The sequence below is a fragment of the Lathyrus oleraceus genome, chromosome 7 (assembly GCF_024323335.1).
Source record: "Lathyrus oleraceus cultivar Zhongwan6 chromosome 7, CAAS_Psat_ZW6_1.0, whole genome shotgun sequence".
NCBI lineage: Eukaryota > Viridiplantae > Streptophyta > Magnoliopsida > Fabales > Fabaceae > Lathyrus > Lathyrus oleraceus.
This window is the reverse complement of record NC_066585.1, coordinates 1,815,343-1,837,496: the sequence shown is the minus strand read 5'-3', so window position 1 is coordinate 1,837,496 and position 22,154 is coordinate 1,815,343. Positions and strand designations below refer to the sequence as shown.

Below are 22,154 nucleotides of genomic sequence, written 5' to 3'. Positions count from 1 at the left end.
ATAGTGAATATGTTGCATTAACATGAGTTAGTGTCGGTTCACGATGCTGACATGAAATTGTGTTTGTTTACATTTAAATAATTATCTAAATACCCTTTCTCTTCTTTTTCCTTTGGTTTCCTACGATACCCATTTTTTGTAGGGGTGACAAACGGGCATGCCCGCCCCGCAAAAGCCCACAAAAAAACGGGGCGGGACGGGGCGGTCATAGTTGAGGATGCGGGCCTAAAACTTAGACCCGCCCCGCAAAAAATTGAGGGCGAGGCGGGGAAAGCCCGCGGGCACTGCACTCTTTAAACCTAAAAATACAAAAATATATGTAAATACACGTGCCCGTAAAAGCCCGCGAAAAAAACGGGACGGGGCAGGGCGGACACATTTGAGGGTGAGGGTCTAAATCCTTGGCCCGTCCCGCACAAAAGTGCAGGCAAAACGGGCATTCCCCGTGGGCCGAGCCCGTTTTGCCACCCCTAATCTTTTGCCAACCTAAAACCCAAACACCATACTAAAAAATGGAAGAAGGGATAACAGAAGCATCACCACCATCAAGATTACTAGAAGAAGATCTAAACAATTTCACACCACCATCTAAATTTATTCCCTCCCTTTTTCTCCTCTTCCCATACATTTAATAACAACAACAACCTCTCAAACCAACCCTCCTCCTCATTGCGATCTCTTCTCCTTCTCTCTCCCAAATTTCATCTTAATTCCATAACCCATTTCCTTCTAAACCCACTTTAATCTACGACCATAGAAGTTGTTTCCACAGTTAAGAGGATATTGTAAAACCGGAATCAAAGCTCCACCAAAGGCCGGAGCTTGTTGAACTTGAATTGGAAAGCTCTGGGATGGAGTGCATGTATTTTGTCATAACTCGTTTACTTCATAGACACAGAATTGAGAAAATAAAAAATAAACTTGTCAAATAAGTTTTACTTTCTTATAATATATGATCTTGTGAATTTGAAGTCATTATGCCTAAGTGGTTGCAAGAACTTGGCTGAGCTCTCAGATTTGTCTTTGGCCTCAAAACTTGGAAAAAATACATCTTGATTATTGTACAAGCTTACTGAATGTTCCTTCATATATTTTGTCAATTGATAGTCGGCTGTAAACAACTTTGTTATATTGAAAGTGAGAAGCAATTTAAATCTCTTCGATGGCTTAATCAAAGAGGTCACAAAGTATTCGGTTGTTTTAGAGGAACTGGAGTACTTGAACTTAGATTGCACTGCAATTGAACAACTCCCTAACAACCTTGACCTCTTATCGAAGTTAAATAAACTCTCATTAAGAGGTAGTAATATCGAGACCTTGCCTAGTAGCATACAATATCTCTCCCTGTTGAGAGCTCTCCACGTAAGCAACTGCAGGAAGTTCTCGTTCATGCTACAAGACTTGAATGCAACCAATTGCATTTCCTTAGAAATAGTATCAAATTTAGGGATCACAATGTTGCAAGCTAAAGAAAAGAACATTGTTGAGACAGATTCAAGAGGAAGAAAGATTGTCTATTAGTCATCAAAACTATTTGGGTAAATTTTTGTTTCATAATTGTATAAAGTTTGATCAGAGAGCAGTGCAGAACTGTTCTAGAGGAGGCACTTATTAGAATTCAGCTAGCAGCCTATCTTTCAACAAAGTTTGATGAACGTTATGATCCTTATTGTAAAACTGATGATGAAGTTTCTGATAACTTTGGAATTCAAGTACCAGACTGGTTCATGCATAAAAAACAGACTTCTTGCTCATACCTATTGAACTTTCTCCACAGGGAATTGAGGCCAAGAAACACACAAGTTAGCCTTAAGGAAAACTTCAACAACGGGTAAGCGCAGGTATCAGAGAAGGATATTAGATAAGATGGAGTGGATGTCCATGGTGTTGCCAAGATGATAGATAGGGAGTTAGGGAGGATGAAAGGGGCGATTAGGGTTTGAGAGTTGAGAATGGATAGGGAGTTGCAAGGACCAAAGGAAGAAGAAGAGAAATGTTTTTTAGGAGATTATTTAAACGTAAAAAGAGAAATGTTTTTTTAGGATATTTAATATGATTTATTTATGTCATATTCTTATGAGAGAATTAAGGAGAGAGATTTATTCATATTTTTTTATGATTAAAAACAATCATAATTTTATATAATCATTTAAAAAACGAAGAGAATGAGGAAATGTCTATCAAGACAAACTTCGCCTTCCCCATTCAACATGATCCTAATGTGGGATTTACATAAATTTCAAAAGAAATGGCAGTATTCAAAATATTTATTTGTTTTCTATTTGGGAAACTTATAAGTAAGCATTGACATTGATATTTACGACTGCAGCAATTTGCATATTTCTCTCTCTATATAGCATTACTCTTGATACGGCTTAGGGTTTCCATGCTAACAGTGAGATAGCTACAATTCATAAACTCAGCCACGTAGAACATTTTCAAAATATTAATTCCTTCAATGAGATCACAAAAATCAAAACAGGGTATAAAATTTATTTTCTTTTCAAAAGAACATTGTTTCCTCGAAGTCCAGTGCAAGTAAAATATGATATCAATCTCTTTAAAATTTAACACAGCTACTCTGTGTATAGCGTATAAGAAAGAAAACTCCAACTCGAAAACCTGTCTTTCCTATCTCATTAAATAAATACCTTCTTCTTTTGCTTGCTTCCTTTCTTATGACTTCTTTTTAATTTCATACTCTTAACAGAAAGCGCGCCAGAAACATTCTTGCCTTCAAGCCTTTTTGTCATGTTTACCACATTCGCCATACCTTTTTTTGCAGCAGCCCGATGCTCTGGCCGACAACTCATCATTTTTCTATCAAGTGGCCAAAATGCATAAGGTTCAAGCTTATCCTTCCTCTTCATATCTCCACCTGCTTTTTTGCAACCATATTCTTTTCCAGTGTAACCCCTACCAAACTCTGCTGTTTTTCTCCGCTTCTGGGCTTTAGTTCCAGACCTCGCAGACAAATGACTATCAGGCTCACTCCTAGCATCATAATCTGAATCGGATGGTTTTTCCTTTGTCTGTTCCCTTTCCTCATGGATAATCAAACGTCCTTCAGAATCTACCTCCATCTCATCATCGTCTAACCTTGACTTCCTTTTGAGATTCTCAGACGATCTAAGAGCTGACCTTGTTTTCTGCCGATCAAGTAAATCAAGTGGCTCATCTGATTCGATGGATAAATGCCCGGGAGAGTTCTTTATAAGCCTCATATTGGACCTAGATGGAACAGGCAACAACATTATTAGTTGAACATATTCTCTGGACACTTTAGGCTATAGTAGTTTTTGGATAACTCATCACATAACGGATTATTCATCAAAGACTACTGCCAATTTATGCTTTACCAAAAATACGATAGAAAATAGCCACAACAACAACCACGTCTTATCCCACTAAATAGGGTCAGCTACATGGATCAACTTTCATATAATGATATATCAAGGACCATGTTTCTATCAAAATTGTTAATATAGAAAACAGCCACAAAATCCAAAAAAATATTTGTATGGTTCCATCTACTTTGCCTGAAAAAGATTTCTCTGCGTCCCTATGCAACTTAAGATACTGCTTTCAAATTCAATATTGCACATTATTAACTAAAAAACTATTAAGGTTTTTGAAGTGCATATTAAGAGTCATAACACAAACACCGCACAACTTATATCCGTCCTGTCGCTTGCCAAGTTCAGAACGAGAATGTCAATTTTGGGTACAACAAACAAGTCACTTTAACATGTCTGCGCATGTTTTGTAAAGATTACTGGCGAACTAAACTTAAAAAACGCTCTTTTGTAGAAGTTCACTAAACTTCAATATACATGACATTTGCAAGAGGATAGATAATCAAAGTCTCACACAGAGGATTATGTAATTAAAACTAGTTCTCTTCATTTTGAAAATACAAATAAGGGCCCGTATGTTTTGTTTTGTTTTTTTAAATGATTTTTACATCGTAACATAATTTTGTGTAAAAAAAATTTACAAAGAAACTTTTTATAAAAGCTTCAAATGAAATTTTGGTTTGAATAGTTATTCTTAAAATGTTTTTTTAGATATTTTATCATTTATTGAAACTTTTTTTGGATATTAAAATTTCAAAAAGCTAATATTGAAGCTATTTCAAATAGTTTTTCATGAAAAACATTTTTGAGATACAAATTTTTGAAAAAATTACGATTTTGACTATGTTTTGATCTTCAATAACGTACGTTTATGTTATAAGATGTCAAAAATAGTTTTTCAATTTAAAAGGAACGAATATAAAAAACTTGTAATATTTTAAAAAACAGTTTTATAAAATCCATTTTTGAAAATACAAAAATCCATATTTTAAAGCTAAAACAAACATGACATAAATACTAGATACCTGGATGTAGTTGTCTTTGAAACATGTGACCTAGTTTCTTCAGATTTAGCACCTCGATTCTTCAATTTCCACTTCTTGATCTGTTTTTCAAATGGATAAAAAATTAGGTGAAGACTTGAACACAAAGAATTACCAGTTCTGTTGAACAAACCTTGCGTATGTTGGAAAGGAGTCTCATGTGCTCTTTAGGCAGGACAGCTTTAACGGCCTCCAATCCACACTCCTCGACAAGCATTCCCAAAAGACGTTTGACCTGAAAATAATTTGAATCTCACTCGCTCACATAATGAATAAATAGCTTGAAATCCAAAATAGCCATCCTCAACAAATCAATGAAATCACATTGATTATTTTTCTTTAAAAAAATGATCACGTAAGATAATAAAAACAAAAACCTTTGCTTTAAAATGATTTTTGGCGAACAAAGACTCAATCATGCTCCTCAGATGCAAATGCAATCCTTCTGCTTGTGATTTGGTTACTAAAACTTTTAACAAACCAAGACTGGCCTGCAAACATGAAGACGGATATTTAATCAATGGCTCAAGGAAATGTTACTTCAGTCAGCAATGCATTTAACCAACAAAATGGAAAATGAAACAAACCTTAGTTATCTCTTTATTCTTTTTTCCGAGCAGGATAAATATGGATGGAAGCAAATCAAAAGCACTTAAAACAAGATCAGAGAATTCTTTGGCCAAGCGACCTAAACATATAACTGTTGCACTTATCATATGTGGATTTTCCCCAACAAGGCCGTGAGCAACCTTAACTCACAAAACAACACAATCAAATTACTGTCAGTATAGGCAATCCATAAATTGTACATTTTTCTACCATTAAGAGTACAAAATATTGAATTGAACCAAATAAAATAGATCTAAAAAGCAAGGACAATTAAATTGTGAATTTACCTTGATAAAAAATTGATACAGGTTATTTCTGTTCCCACCTCTCTCCTTGTCTCCAAATGCATGGGCAATTTCATGCAGAATGTCACCAGCCCTGTTCCTGGTTTTTCCATTGGTCTGTAAATAAAACCCCCAAATTTAGCACCTCTGAAAGCTTGTGAAGATAATTTTTAAGCAACTGATGGGCAAGAGTGATAACGGTGACAGACATTTTTTATTTCTTACTGAACATTATACCCACATAATAATTAAAATCACATAGAAAACAATAATGGCCATTCCATCCTATTAAAAACTTAATATATATATATAACTAAGTTGAGTGAAAGCAGTGCATTTTTTACTCAAAAGTGATACGTGCTTGGTGATTTTCGGTCATATGTGCTTTGTTGGATTCTCAGAAGAATATGGGTCAACTAGATATGTAGGGATCACCGGCTTGCTGGTTAATATGGATATTGCCGGTGCAATGCAACAGTAATATTATGCATCCTAGTATCTTACATATGGCGGCAACACAAACCTCAACACCAACAATGAGTGAAACAGCTCAGCACTACTTTACAACTATGAATGGACACACCAGAGAATTCCAGTTAGGATCATGAAGCCTCGCAACATAGAGCCCACCCCCCAAACCTAAAAATGTGTGGACACTGGATACCCAAGAAATGTACTGGTGCCAGAAAAAACCGTGTAGAGGCAAAAGAAATATATTGATTCATGTATTATAAAAAATGCTACATACTGGGAAAGGGAGACACCATTACCTCTTTAAGAGCCAGTATTATCTCGGTGAGGAAAACTTCTGGCCTGATTTTCAAATCATCCTGTTGGCAATACATAAGTTCAGATTCTTTATGCTATACTATAATATGATGACAGACTTTAAAACATATCAGATACACTGCAACAAAAGTGTGGTGACAAACATGGAACAAAAAACCAACTTTGGATACCTTAGACTTTGGGTCATGGGCTGTTAAGAAGTAAAGGAACTGAACTTTGACTGTCTCTGACTTCAAGACATGGACAATCAAGAAGTAAATGCAATCAAGTCTACGACGTTTGGCAGAGAAATGGCAAGGAAAATTTTCAACCATAAGCTCGAGCAGATACTCAAGCTTTGATGAAACAATACTATCCGAGCTCTGTCAAGAATAATCCAGCGAGAAAAAAGTAAGCAGAAATGCTCCAAGAAAATATGCACATTAACAACTTTGATGATCACTTAACTGATAAATAAAAACCAATACAAGATGCATACCCATGACAACACCCTTGACTGAACATTTTATAGTCAAGAAGTTCCAACATGAATATTTTTTTGAGATAAATACTTTCAAACTTCTATTTGTGTTAATCAGGAAATCAAATAATATGAAGTAAACAAATACCCTGAGAATGATCGAAAGAACTTTGTATGCCTTCTTCTGCACGACACCAACACCCTGCAAATGATAATCACAATAACCATCTTCTTAACTTGACTATTTAAAAATGAAGTTTCAGAGATTCCTTGCAAAGAGCACTACATATATCAGACAAACCTGCAATGCTGGCTCTACTAATGCTTTAAATATCAATAAATCAATATCTTTCGCATCCAATCCAGGCAACAATGAAACTGCTAAATCAAGAAATCGTGTCCTACGATGAAAAGAAAATCTATGAAATAATATTGACACGGTGACACCGAACAAGCAAATAAGATAATTTAGTAAAATGCAGATTGGATAAGAACTAATTTCCAACTTCACAAGAAAATCAATTAGTCACAATTCAGAGAAATAGAAAATAATCAACACCTGAGAACTGACTGTGATACATCATTTGATGCATCGTCAATCTGCTTAGAACTTTCGGAATCGTTTATTTTGTTGGCCTTTTGAATGCATTTTAAAAGGTCCGACATTTTCTTATTAAGTAAGTTTTGTACGACTTTCTTTTCTGCTATAGAAGCGATATCCCTAATTGTGGCCTGTAAATGAAGCAAAACCATCATTATAAACTTGTATAGATTAAATGTAACAAAAACAAGGACAGGTTTAATTCTCAGCTGTCAAGTAATTAAGCAATGCAGAAAAAATAGAGCACTTCATCTTTTCATGAAAACTATGCAGCAACCTTTTCAACTCAAGGAATGAAAACAGGAAATGGTTACCATTTTTAATATTTCCAAAAATCATTATCAGTCTAATGAATATCTGTCAGCTGTAGTTGTCTTGGTATTCCATATATAACTTCTACTATTTCTATATTCACATTTGAAGACCTGGCAGAACAATTCTAAAGCTTTTCCTTTTAGATGCCTAGTCATGGATAACTAAAGAGCAATACAAACCAATAAGCTCTACAAGCCACATAATCACTATTCGAGTTTTTAAACTAATGATGATGGATATTTCTTTAGGGAGAGAGCGTGTTTTGTCATATCTTTAATTCAATCTTGACATTAATTTATGTACTAGATGGGGAGTGAGCATGGACAATGAATTATAAATGCAAAATATTGTTTAAACTACAAAGCATAAAATGCTGGCAACTGGTGAGAATTATTTTTGACATTAAATATATACCCGAATCTTTGTCGGTAAAATACAGTGATCTGCACATCAAGGACCTCAACCAATTAAAATACCATGAGTAAAACTGATGATAATATATGTCGAAAGCTGTATAAAAATATAGAATTATAATGAAAGCTGAAACATGTGCATTGGGTAAATAAAGAATTGCAGCACTGCAAACTCTACTTTTATGTTATGCCAATATGCATGAAGATACAAGGGAAAGGACACACTGCATACATTTGGCTCAACTACAAAACATTGAAAAAATAGTACCTGCAAACAACCACCTTCATCTTTTGAAGATTCCAGGAACACTTCTGACAGATCTTTCAACAAGTTCTTTGCAGATATATCCAGCACCCTCAAATTTTCTGTTGCGACCTGTTGTGAGCAATTAACCAAAATATGTTCTTCGGCCATATCTTGCCCAATATTGTCCTTATCATTTGAGTCCTTAATATTCTTGTTTTGTCTAATCAGAATCTGCAAACTAGTGCATATTATTCCACGAATATCAGGTTCTTCTTTTACTTTACTACGTAAATGTGTCTCTAGATCTTTGAAACTTTTAGCAGTGTCTGAAGGATAGTTGCAAAATGAAGGCAGCAAAGACCACAAAGAATTAGCAAGTGCGTCTGCACTCCTTGATGACTCCCTCAGTCCCTGCTTCTCAAGCTGCAAAATGTACAGGGTAGGAAATGAATACCATGGAGAAAAATAACACTGCATCGCAAAATAAATGTCCAATACCTTTTGAGCCCTCTCCCTTATACGTTGAGTCATAGGAAAAATCTCCTCTGTAAAATATTTTAGACTTGCACCAACAATATAATGTTTTAGAATTGGAATAAGCCATTTATTTGAAACAGATAAATCTTCAGCTTCCAAATTCAGTGGTATAAGGGATAAAAAGGTTTCAGGTCCCATTGCAACAAGAGCTGATCCAAGGCATGCATGAAGCTGCACGGTATAGAGTGAACCGGTACTTTAAATCAGTAATTTGTTATGCATAAGAAAAACTTGAAGATCCTCTAAACAAAAATTAACTTAATTAAGTTATTGGCTAAAAAACAAACCAAGAAAACACTCAAATTTGCATGAATCATGGAAATTTAAATAGTTAATTATTGTCTACTCATACAAATAATAATAATAATAGTAATAGTAATAATAATAATAAATAATAATACACATATATACATCATCAACATCATTGAATTTGAATTGAATGCACATTTTATTTGTCACGGAATAATAGGGTTGATACAAAACACCAATTTCCTTTTAAAATAATCAATATCAATATCATAGTATAATATAATAATTCCAAGCGTATACAACATTTTACCAGGTCAGCCTGCCATGCTGGGAAAAAAACATATGAAAGCTCATATTTTGGTTGCTTAGCACAACGCATCATAGAAAGAAAGGATCGTTAAACCTGTTTCCTAAAGGGGAAATCTTCATCAGTCAGCTTCTGGATATCTTCCATGTTTTTGAGAATACCTCTCGTGAAGTAAGGAGAGTTACTTCCTGCATTGATTATAACAGTAATCTCAAAAATAAGTAACAGGAATTTTACACAGCTACTATTTGAGGAATGAAATTAGAAGAGAAAAAATATCTAAAAAATAAACCAGTAAACCATACTAATGAATTACCAATCAACAAAATATATATATTATAAGCCAATGCAAGAAACAGAAACAAGACTTGACAGCAATCAAAATACCTAGCTTGTGAAACATAGCTGAAACAACTTCAAATACTCTATCCCAGGCAGTAGCATAGTGATAACCAAGTAAGCTCTCAACAATTGCAATAATTCTCTCAATAATGGTTGGTCCTGACCTCCTTGATTCATCCAAAGTCATCTGATCCACGCATTGTTTAATTAAAATATCATCAATGCAATAATTGATCATGCTCTTGAGTGCATCTGCGGCAGCAAATATGGCCTCTTCATGTTCAGATGCAAAAATATCTGCGCATTTAAAAGTAAAAAATAAAATTTCATAGTTGCCAATAAAAACATGTAAATATACGCAAACAATTGAAATTCATGATACCTTTGAGATCACTAAAGACACTGGGAAGCTTAATAACACACATTTGTCTGTTTAGAGAAAAGACTTTCTTCATTCCAGCATCAAGCAAGCGGACAGTAAATGTTAATCCATCTCCAGACATGACACTGGATGAGGTAGAATGAGTCGATAATGAGCATAACACCTCAAGTAGTGCTTTAGGAGAAACTTTCGTTGCCGGGTATAGAACGAGGAAATTCAAACAATTTGTTATGCGTCTTGTGAGTAGTGGTTGACGTAGAACCAAGAGACTTTCGAAGTAGTTAAGGATGCTGGTCTTGTATGTTAGCGACAAGAAAGGAAAGCATTCTTTCAAGGCATCGAGAATGTACAAAAGCTGTTTGGCTCTTTCTTGGTCAGCATTTTCATTTGCTCCAGCAGCAAACAGTATAAAGCTGTCGAGCATGTTTTTAACACCTTCGCTTGCAGATCCTAATAGCGAAGACATTTGAAAGCTCATCAAGACATCACGGAGACACAAATGAGACTGCTTTCTTACCTGTTGGAAATCTAGTCAGCACACAGCATTCAAGTATATATGCAATTAAGTAAGCATTCTATATTTTAGGATGGAATTTAATAAAAAAATTATTAAGTAATGGAATTGGATGGAATACATTCCATCACTTTGTGATTCATTCCATCGTTTTTTACCAATCCAACCAACGGAACATAACATTATTCAATTCCACTACGCTTCATTCCATCGCATTCCATCAATCCAAACACATTATTAATATTTGTTACAAACACAAACTTGCATTGTATAATTCCTATTTCGGATATGATCAACTAGGGTTTTATAAAAACTGATACGTCAAATATCAAATTAATCACCAATTTCGCATGGATAAAGTAAAACACAGAAAATTGAGGTTAAGAATTCATATTTATTACCTCAGGTCGTGAATCAGTAATAAACCCTGATAAGACATCGAACCGCGGAGACACATCACGCCAATGAAGATTGTCTCTATTGATCAACAAATGCGAAAGGCACTTCAATCCATGAATAACTGCAGTTTCAGAACTCAACGGAGATTGAATAACTTTCAAAACAAGCTCGGACAGAAACTCCGTCTTATTCTTCACCACTGCAACAGGAACTCTAGCGATTACAAAAGAGAGAATGGTGAGGAGCGCGTCGATGAGGTGCTTAGGCGGATTAGGTTCGGATGCGATGCGGTCCAGGGAAGAACAAGCGGCTGCGAAGTAAGCAACCGGTGATGAAGGGAGGTTGTTGTGTTTGAGTTCCTGAGACATGGCACCGATAACGGCACGGAGGTGTTGGTGGTTTTCGTCGGTGGATTCTCCAGAATGATAGAGAATTGAACTGCATAAATCATCACTGGATTCGTTGATGTTGGATGCTGATTCTTCAACTTCCATAGATTCGTTGAAGTTTGATGATGATTCTTCAATTTCCATTCCTTGCATTGTCGAAAGCCAAATCAAATGGCAAACCTTGGCGCACACGGCAGTGAGGGTTTATGGAATGGTTATATGTACTAATTAGGGAATTGGATCCTCAACGGCTTAAGGGTTTATTAACCCTATTTATAATTTTAACTATACAAAATAACACTATAGTTTTATTTAAATTTATTAAATTGGTTTAATATTAAACCCTTGTTGGAATGATTCAAGTTTAATTTAATTGTAACTTAAAACATATTTTGATTTCGTTGTTAAGTAATTAAATTTTTCATTTTATTGTGTTTCTTTAAATATATTAATGTCATTTATTTTATTCCAAACTTTTTATATTTTGTCACTTATTACTTTTAAAATAGTCGCATATAATTTATTGTTAAAAGAATAGATGAATCATGAAATCTTATTTATTACCATTATTATCAATGAAAATGTTTAATAAGTTCCGCTACTGAAATCTTAAAACCCTAATCAAAATTACACTTTAATTCCCTCATAGACCATTTATTTAATCTAATATGTGTGGAAATAAATTTCTCTATAATTAATAAAATCAAGACATAAATCAATAAATAGAAAATTATTATTAATTGATTTTAATATTATTAGCAAAATTAAATAGTAATATTAACATTAGTACTTTTTCTAGCTATATAGTCATTTCCATATAACATTATTTTTTTGTTTTTTTTTTCAAAATCAATATATTTCAATTTTAAAAGCACATATTATTTATTTATGTTGAGATATAATATAATTCAAGTTGTGTGACACAAGTTCAAAAGATAATTAGGATTTAGAGTTGTTATATTTGTTATTTAGTAGTCAAGTCACTTAGGGGTATATAATATATATTTTATAATTCAGTTTGTATATCATTCAATAATACAATCCTTATTTCTCTATTCTCTCTTTTTCTCTTCTCACTAAAAGTGTCTCACACACTAACAAATCGGTATCTAGAGCTCCTTTTATGTTCTTGATCGTGTCTTTAAGAATCACGCGGCGGTTATCATGTTTCCGGGATCTTGTCTTTAAGAATCACACGTCGGTTATCATGTTTCCGGGATCGTGGGTTGTTAATCAATCGTTGCAAAGATAAATGGTACTAATGGCATTTCGAATTCTCTTCCAATTATTCACGGCAAGAATTGGTTCTGATGGAGACAAAAATGCAATCTTTGTTTGACTTTCATTAAACCCTTTAAGAGGTTACTAATAGTGTCCCTGAGCTTGCTGAGAACGCAACTGATGCTCAAAGAGCCGCAAACAAGGAGGCCAATAAGAAAGATTGCAAGGTTGCGTATTGTATTCAATCAGTTGTAGATTCAGCGGATTTCGACAAGATCTCTCATGTTGAATGGACGAAGGAGGCATGTGATATTATTGTCAAGTACTATGAATGAGATGAGAAAGTCAAAGTTGTCAAATTCTAGACTTGGCGGCGACAGTATGAATTATTGCAAATGGGAGAAGACGAAAAGATTGAAGGTTATATGTTGAGGGTGCAGAATTCTTCCATTTTATGAAGGGTTGTGGTGAAACTCTAGCTAAAAAGATGATAGTTGAGAAGGTAACGCGTATGTTAATCTCTCACTTTGATCACATTATCGTAGCTATTGAAGAATCCAACAATCTTGAAACCATGAAATTGGAAGATTTGGTTGGTTTGTTTGAGGCGCGTGAGATTAGGTTTGTCGAAATGAAAGGGGTTCCAGATTCGATGCAAGCATTGTAGGCTCAGGCTTGGAAGAAGCATGGTGGTTCTAACAAGTTAAAAGGCAAAGGAGACAAGACTCAGAGTAAGAAGTCTTGGTCGAACTCTCAAAAGCAGAAGGTCGATGATAAGGCTTATGAATCCTCGAAAAGAGGATGAGGAAACCCCTATCAGAAAGAGAAAAAAGATGTGCATTGATATAACTGTGAAAAGTGGGGTCACTTGGCCAAACATTATTGGTACAATAAAGACAAGGTAACGACAAAAGGCAAGGACGAAGGAGCGAACCTTACATGGTAAGATTCAAATTATTCTAAAGATATTGTGGTTATGGCTATAGTTGCAGATGGCCACGTCAACTCTAAGATCTGGTTCCTCGACTCGGGCTACTCGAATCACGTAACTGGTCGAAAAATATGGTTAGCTGATTTCGAATCGTCGAAGAAGAGCAAGATCAAACTTGCTGATAATAGCTCGTTGCAAGCAAAAGGTATTGGCGATATAGTTATTCAAAGGAGTATTGGAGGAAAAATTATGATCAAAGATGTATTATATGTACCTGAAATGAAGTACAGTATGATAAGTATTTGACAACTAGTAAAAAAAGGTTTCTCAATGTTTATGAAAGATGGAGCCTTTGAACTTTTCGACACTCAAAATAATTTGGTCTTGAAATCTCCTTCGTCGAAGAATAGGACATTCTAAACCATGATCAGTTCGACTGAAGTACAGTGTCTAAAAACTGTTGTCGACTACAAGAATAATTGGTTGTGGAATTTGAGGTTTGGACATGTGAATTTTCGATCACTCAATATATGGTAACTGGCATACCAAGTTTCGACATGCCCGACAAACTCGATGATGGTTGTCTAGTCGAAAAGTAATCCATAAAGTCTTTTATTTTGAATATGCCAATGAGATCCCCCTGCATACTCTAAGTTGTACATTCAAATGTGTGTATCCCTTTTGAAGAGCATACCATTGGTGGAAACATGAATTTTGTTTCGTTTGTCGGTGAGTTTATTCGAAAGTTATGGATCTATGTGATCAAGCGAATGGACGAAGTATTTGAAATCTTTACGAGATTCAAGATGCTTGTCGAAAACTGGAGTGAGAATAATATCAAAATTTTGCGAATAGATGGAGGTGGCGAATACGCATCCAAGATGTTTGAAGAATTATATGCAGAACATGATATTAATCATGAGGTGACTGCTCTTTACATGCCTCAACATAATGGAATAATATAAAGAAGAAACATGACCATATTATACATGTCAAGATGCATGTGGAAGCAGAAGAATTTGCCAAAATTCTTATGGGGTGAGTTGTTTCACTGTTGTTTATATTATGAACATGTGACCTACCAAGAAGTTGAAGAACAAGGTTCCTGGAGAAGTTTGCAGTGGAAAATGAACATCAGTGAGTCATCTGAAGGTGTTTAGCTCTATGTGTTACAAGCATGTTCCTGATGCTATAAGAAGGAAGCTTGATGATAAGAGTGAATCTATGATTCTAGTAGGATATCATAAAACTGGTGCATGCATGTTGTTCAATCAAATTAATAAGAAGGTCGTAATGAGTCGAGATATTGTGATTGATGAAAATTCTGCCTGGGATTGGAGTTCTAGTGATGCAATTGACAAGCATTTGATGAACTATGATTTTGACGAAGCAAGTAATGATGTCGAAGTCGGAGATATTATCGATATCCTAGTCGAAGTCGAAGCAGTTGTTGACATGCCTGACAAAGTCGAAGTCGAAGACAGTGTAGCTAGTACTAGTCAAAGATCTCAAAGAACTAGATCTCGCCCAACAAGACTTCAAGACTATGAAGTGAATAGTGATGATGAAGTCACACCATATGGAGAATTAGTTCATTTCGCCTTACTTGTAGGTGTTAAACTAATCAAGTATAGCAAAGCCTTAAATGATAAATAGTGGAAGTCGTTTATGGTCGAAGAGTTACAAGCAATCGAATGAAACAACATATCGGAGTTAGTCGAATTGTTAGGACATACAAAAGTTATCGAAGTGGAGTGTGTGTTCAAGTTGAAGCAAGATGTTGATGGGTCGATAGCAAGATATATGGCGAGATTGATAGCTTGAGGTTTTCTTCAGATAGAAGGATTCAACTACTCTAAAGTATATGCACCAGTAGCAAGATTGTAGACTGTTCGACTAGTTGTCGCCTTGGCATGCAATCAAGGTTGGTCGACATTTCACTTAGATGTGAAATCAGCATTTTTGAATGGTCCTCTAGATAACGAGGTGTATGTCACACAACCTCCTTGGTTTTTCATTTAGCGGGAAGCAAGAAAAGTATACAAGTCGCCTGAAGTGCTTTATGGTTTCAAGCAGGCACCTAAGGCATGGAACAGGAAGATCAACTCATACTTAGCCGAATTGGGATTTGTCAAATGAAAATCTGAGTATCGTGTATATGTCATGTTGTGGCACAAGATATAACAATCATCTCCTTATATGTCGATGACTTGCTAGTGACTGTAAATAGCTTGGAGAACCTGTCGAAGTTCAAAGAGCTGATGAAGAAGGAATTTGAAATGTCGGATATGGGAAAGTTGTCTTACTTTCCAGGCATGGAATTTCGAATGTCGAAGCAAGGTATGATGTTACATCAAAGAAATTATGTCAAAGAGATACTCAAGAGATTCTCTGATGGATGATTCGACTCCTGCATCTTCATTTTGTCGAACCAAATTTGAAGTTGGAGAAGCATGGAGAGGAAGACAAAGTCGATGCAACTTTGTTCAAACAAATTGTCGGATCTTTGGGATATGTGTGTAACATTTGACCTAATATAGGTTTCTCAATTAGACTAGTGAGCATATACATGAGCGAATCAAGGGTGTCACACATGAAGGCTACAAGAAGAATCCTGAGATGCTTAAAAGGATTGATAAATTATGGAATTCTATTTTGACGAGACTCTAAAAGCAAAGAAGTTATGGTTACTTGTTATTCAGAAACTGATTGGTGTGGAGATAAGGAGAATCGAAGAAGCACAACTAGTTATTTCTTTCAAGTATCTGGTGCCCCAATCTTATGGTGCTCGAGAAAGTAACATGTGGTGACCTTATCATCGCGTGAGGCTGAATATATAGTAAGATCATATGTTGCTTATCAAACAATTTGGACCAGATCTCTACTTGAAGAAATGGAAGTCGAAGTAAAGAAACTCCCGGTGTTGCAGATCAACAACAAGTCAGCCATAAATCTTGTGAAGAATTCAGTTTTGCATGGAAGGAGTAAGCACATCGAAACTATTTTTCATTTCTTAAGGGAGAAGGTAAATTAATGTGAACTTGAAGTAAGACATTGCTCAAGTGAAGCACAGTTGACCGACATTTTCACAAAGGATTGAAGATTGACAAATTCCTGAATTTGAGAAAGAAATTAGAAATAGTTCAGATCGACTATAAAAATGTTTGTCCGACAACTTGGATTATAGGGGGTATGTTGAGATATAATATAGTTCAAATTGTGTGTGGCCCAAACCCAAAAGATAATTAAGGTTTAAGGTTGTTATATTTGTTACTTAGTAGTCAAGTCACTTATGTGTATATAAATAGATACTTTGTAATTCAGTTTGTATATCATTCAATAATACAATCTTTATTTTTGTTATTCTCTTTCTCTTCTCACTAAAAGTGTCTCAGGAACTAACAATTTAAAATATATTATTCAATTTATTATTATACTTTTTGATTTTAGTAATGAATGGAATTAAGACATGAAATCAATTAATAAAAAATTATTATTAATTGACTTCGTTAAGTTCGACAATATTATTAACAAAAATATTTGATATATAATGCAGTTTTAAATTGATTTTGATAATTAATGAAATCAAGACATGAAAATAATTAATAAAAATTTATTATTAATTGATTTTAGTATTATTAGTATTATTATTAATAAAATTAAATAATTCTATTATTATTAATATTATTATTAGCACTATTCATGAAAACAATTAATAATTATTAAGACTGTTTCTAGCAAAATTAAATAGTGATATTAGTATTAGTACTGTTTTGTATTCTAAACAAAAAAGTTAACCAAAATTAATAATTTTTTATCTAAATAATCATTTTTACAAAACACTATTTTTTTACTTTTTCTAATGTCAATATATTTTGATGTTAAAATGATATATATTGAAACTATATTATTAAGTTTATATCATATATTATAAATTATCATATATATATATATATATATATATATATATATATATATATATATATATATATATAAATTTAAATTTATTTTCGTAATTAATGGGATCAAGACATGTAATTAATGGAAATTTAATATTAATTGATTTCAATATTATAAAATTGATGTATTTATTGTAATTGTTATTATTTTTTGTGTTTTAAATAATTATATTAGTTCTTAATTTAAATAGTATATTTTTCACTATACTAAACTAATACCCACGTATTACTAAAATTAAGGTGACACCACCTCACCCCATACATTCATACGGGTATACTACTAATATATTTTACATCCTAATAAATCTAGCTATAACTATCTCAAAATTCTCAAATTACCCTTTTAATTTAAATATCGATACCTAATCAAAGTTTTAATATGTATGAGTATATATGAAGGACATATTGTAATGTTCTAAACCCTGATGATTTTTTTAATCCTTTATTTCATAAATTGTTGCAGAATATAAAGATATCAATAAGGGTATACATAACAATTACTCACTTTTTATTCAATGAACGGGACTGAAGTCCAACTAAGAATAAAACATGATATTCAATTCAATTAAAAGAAAACAGCAAAACAATTATCCTCGTCATGTTACAATATCAGAGTTGTGAACGAAATAAAACTACTAGTGGACGCAAGGTTTGATAAGAGGCGAAATAACATAAAGCAACGAAAAATACTGATATTAATATCACTATTTAATTATGTTAATAATAATGTTAATAATACTGAAATCAACTAATAATAAATTGACTCTGCAAAAGATATATATATATATATATATATATATATATATATATATATATATATTGACATAATGATATAAATGACAATTCATTTCAGCTAAGCAAAATACATGATATCATCATATTGTTAACAATACATTCATTCAAACACAATGTTGAATAACATACTTTATTTAATAATGTAATGTAATGTTCTATCTTCTCTACTCCCATACATATGATACATCATCGGTTTCTAAAGTTATGTTACTGAGAATCCTACAACATCGGACCGAAGTTTTAATCGTTGGATTGAAGTCCTAACCTAACTCTGATATGTAATGATGCATGATAAACATAAAACAAATACAATACTTCCATTCGAACCTCCAATACCATGGAACACACCGCCGAATTTTCAGAGTTATTTTTACTGAGAATCCTAAATCGTCAGACTGAAGTCCCATATAGCCAGACTGAAATCCTAAATCGCTAATTAAGGCTAACGCCAATTCTCACGAACTTAAAACACTGCCAAAGGCTAAAACATCGGTCCTTGTGAATCTAATCACCAACAATGTCAGTTCTTACAGAACCTAACACAAATAACATTGGTTCTTACCGAACCTAAACATATACGACGCTGGTTTAAAGCATAAACTCATGGCATAATCGGACTTACACCAACTCAAAAAATTCTCCCACGCCTATTACCATCCTGATACTCGTCATTACGATATTTATTATGTTAATACATTCATGATCATTCAAACTCTTGATTCACCTTCATTAGTACAATGACTCAACTCCTTATCTTGTTGCACATTTATTACTCATGGAAAGACCATTAATTGAATTGGTCAGCACACACTCCCTACCTAGCGCTTTCAACTTCGAACAACATGAAAAATATGTCGGGAACGACATCACTGTGAAAAGTCATATTAATCACAAAAAGTCATTTTGTAAGGGGTGACGATCTGACCATCAAAGGTATGACGGTTGTCGCCCTCTCTCTTGGAATACCCATCACTCGCTGATGGTTATGGGAATAGGATAGGCGCCTATCATCACGTGATGATGGTTTATGTATGTGCACTTCGTCATCGCTAATGCTCGTCAGCCATATTTGAGACATGCCGTCTCTCCCAATGTGATGATGGTCTGCCCGTCACCAAGGGTGACAACCATCATCGTTGTTTAATGTGCGATTTTTGTCTTCGCATACGGATTTTATCCCAAAACTCCAACTTTTCAACCTGATACAAAGTCAATTGACACTCCGACGGCTACAAACAGTAACTTGGAAAGAAACGAAAATGGTAAAGATGTGGAAGTAAAGAAATATAGAGGTATGATCGGTTCTCTTCTATATCTCGTTGCATCTAGGCCAGATATCATGTTTAGTGTCTGTATGTGTGCCCGATATCAAATGGCTCATAAGGAATCCAATCTCAAAGTCGTCAAACACATTTTTAGGTATCTTCATGGTACTTCAAATTATGAGCTCTGGTATTCCAAAGGAGGTGATTGTAGATTAGTTGGTTACACCGATTCCAACTTTTCTGGTTGCAAATCGGATAGGAAAAATACTAGTGGAACTTGTCACATATTTTCGAATTCCTTAGTTAGTTGGCATAGGAAGAAACAAGTTTCGATTGCATTGTCAACTACCGAGGCGGAATACGTAGCGGCACATAGTTGTTTGTGCTCAAATTTTATGGCTTAAATAACAATTACTTGATTTTGATATAAAACTAAGTTGTATTCCAATTATGTGTGACAATACTAGTACCATTAGCCTAACTAAGAATCTGATGCTACATTCTCGTACTAAGCATATTGAGATTCGTCATCATTTCTTACGCGAACATGTTGAGAAAGGTGACGTCGTTTTTAAGCATGTTGATAGTAAAAATCAACTTGTCGAAATTTTTACAAAACCACTTGCGACGGAACCCTTCTTTAACATTCGACGGGAATTTAGGATTCTTGACATCTCGAATCTTTCCTAAATGTTATATTAATGCACTTTCTATATACCTTGTCCATCTAACCTTCCTTGAAAGGCATACTTCATAAGAGTGAATTCCTCATCATTCGACAAGCAAGGTACTATTGTTTCATTTTCCATTTTTGTGTATGCTTTTTCTTTCGCATGCTGTTTATGGTCCTTATAATTGATGTTCTTGATGTAACACCCCGATAAAATAATAATAATTATTTAAATTAAGTTAATAGTATATTTATTAATTTAATTAAATAATTGGAATTATTGGATTATTATTGGGATATAAGTTGGAATATATATAAAGAGTTCCATTTGGTAAAAAGGGTTTTTTCACGTGAAAACCAGAGAAGCGACAGAAAGTGAGAAAAGGGCAAAGAGGAAGAGCAAGAGAACAAGGGTTGAAGAAGGGAAAAGCTTGAAGGTCAAAGAAGATTTGCCGGATTAACTCAGGTAAGGGGGGTTTATCGTCGTTAAATGGGTATTATGGGTTAACATGTAATGGGTAGTAATAAGCCATTGAATTGACCCTAATTGGGATGATGAGTGTTGAAAAATTGTGATGAATAAGTTATGTTAAAGCTGTAATTGAATCTATATTTGGGTGAGTTGTGATTTTCTGAACGTGTAGCTTTTTACGGAATTGGAATCGGAGGTCCGGAAGTCCTCCAACGGCGGAAAATGCGGAGAATTCCGCATTCTGTTCGTGTTAGCGCAGGAACAACTTTCTGTCTTGCGTTAACCGGTTAACCCAGGGTGTTAACCGGTTAACACTGTTATGAATTGTGAAATATTGCTGTCTGTCTTGCATTAACCGGTTAACCCAGGGTGTTAACCGGTTAACACTGTTAAAATTGTCAGGAAGCGTGTTCTGTGTTGCGTTAACCGGTTAACCCAGGGCGTTAACCGGTTAACACTGTGTGAAAAGTGAAAAATTTATATTTAAATGTGGTGTGCATGTTTGATGTTTGGCCTATATTGGCGTGTGATATAATAGGGATAATTTCCCGTTGTTTTGAGCGGTAGGGGTATTAGTAGAGCGTGCTAATACTGTGATTGATTATGTGGCATGATATGATTATGTGATAAATATGTGGATGATGTATGATTGTATGCATAATGCTGTGGATGTATCTATTATGTATGCAATTGTGAATGGACTGTTTATGGCTTAGAGTGTGAGCATATGTCCATTGTGGATGATTGTTGATGTTTGCATGACTAAGTGATTTAGCTTGCATATTGTGGCCTTTATGGTGGTAGCTAATTCCCATGGTGAGGAATTAGTGAGTGAGTTATTTTGGATTATTGTTGATGTTTGCATGCTAGGTGATTAGCGTGCATAGCATAGCCCTTGGGGTGGTAGCTAATTCCCATGGTGAGGAATTAGTGAGTGAGTCACTAGGTCTCAAATGAGTGGGACTAGTGAGCTTGGTAGCCGTATCTGGATTTGATCGGTGAGGTTGAACTATATGTTCACGAATAGTCGGTACCGCATGCATGGAGTCTCATTGCATAATGTATGTATTGTGTATAATATGAATGGATGTGTTCCAATATTATACATGTGTTTTGATGTTTATGTTGAGCATGATTATGAGTATGAGTTGATGTTGCCATTACTGAATGTGTGATATGATTAGGGTGAGGAGATGTGTTCATTTACTTAGCATTACATGATATTTTATAATGCTTATTATATCGATTGAGGAACTCACCCTTACAACTATGTTTCAGGTAACGTGCAGTGATTGAGTAGAAGCTAGTCCTTGGAGTCTAGTGTAGTTCCTTAGTGAGTCATGCTCTGGTAGATGTAACATCGGGACGGGATGTTTTGCCTTGTTTTCGGTTTGGTTATTGAATAACCTTACATGTAATGTGTTACATGTTTTGCATGTCGTTGTTAATTTCTATCCGTTGCGGATTATGCAAATGTTTATTTTGATGAATAAATGAGCATGACGAGTTAAATTGGAACATGGTGTGAAGTGTCAAGTGTGACACCCTTAAACTGCATATATACTCTGATCTATGTTTGGTTGTTTTAATTATTTATTGGGGTAT

The 22,154-nt window shown here is 34.4% G+C and overlaps 1 protein-coding gene across 1 annotated transcript; it reads right to left on the bottom strand.

The window, feature by feature from the left end:
* Positions 1-2,471: 2,471 nt before the first annotated feature.
* LOC127105276 (uncharacterized) lies at positions 2,472-11,497 on the bottom strand. Its single transcript, XM_051042442.1, has 17 exons — positions 10,850-11,497; positions 9,935-10,451; positions 9,598-9,849; positions 9,307-9,398; positions 8,616-8,825; positions 8,139-8,540; positions 7,101-7,273; positions 6,843-6,942; positions 6,690-6,743; positions 6,252-6,443; positions 6,063-6,122; positions 5,296-5,409; positions 4,987-5,148; positions 4,777-4,890; positions 4,533-4,634; positions 4,382-4,461; positions 2,472-3,231 (listed from the first exon to the last, which is right to left on the bottom strand). Exons 1-17 carry the CDS (start codon positions 11,387-11,389, stop codon positions 2,640-2,642), a joined length of 3,756 nt encoding a protein of 1,251 aa, XP_050898399.1. The 5' UTR covers positions 11,390-11,497; the 3' UTR covers positions 2,472-2,639.
* Positions 11,498-22,154: the final 10,657 nt, after the last annotated feature.

What these genes read in the sequence shown, in the direction of transcription:
- LOC127105276 (XM_051042442.1), bottom strand. Translation starts at nt 11,389, where the DNA reads ATGCAAGGAATGGAAATTGAAGAATCATCATCAAACTTCAACGAATCT. An exon ending in TTACTGATTCACGACCTGAG is followed by an intron (nt 10,452 to 10,849) that starts GTAATAAATATG and finishes GATTTCCAACAG; the next exon opens with GTAAGAAAGCAGTCTCATTT. An exon ending in TAATACTGGCTCTTAAAGAG is followed by an intron (nt 5,410 to 6,062) that starts GTAATGGTGTCT and finishes TTTTATTTACAG; the next exon opens with ACCAATGGAAAAACCAGGAA.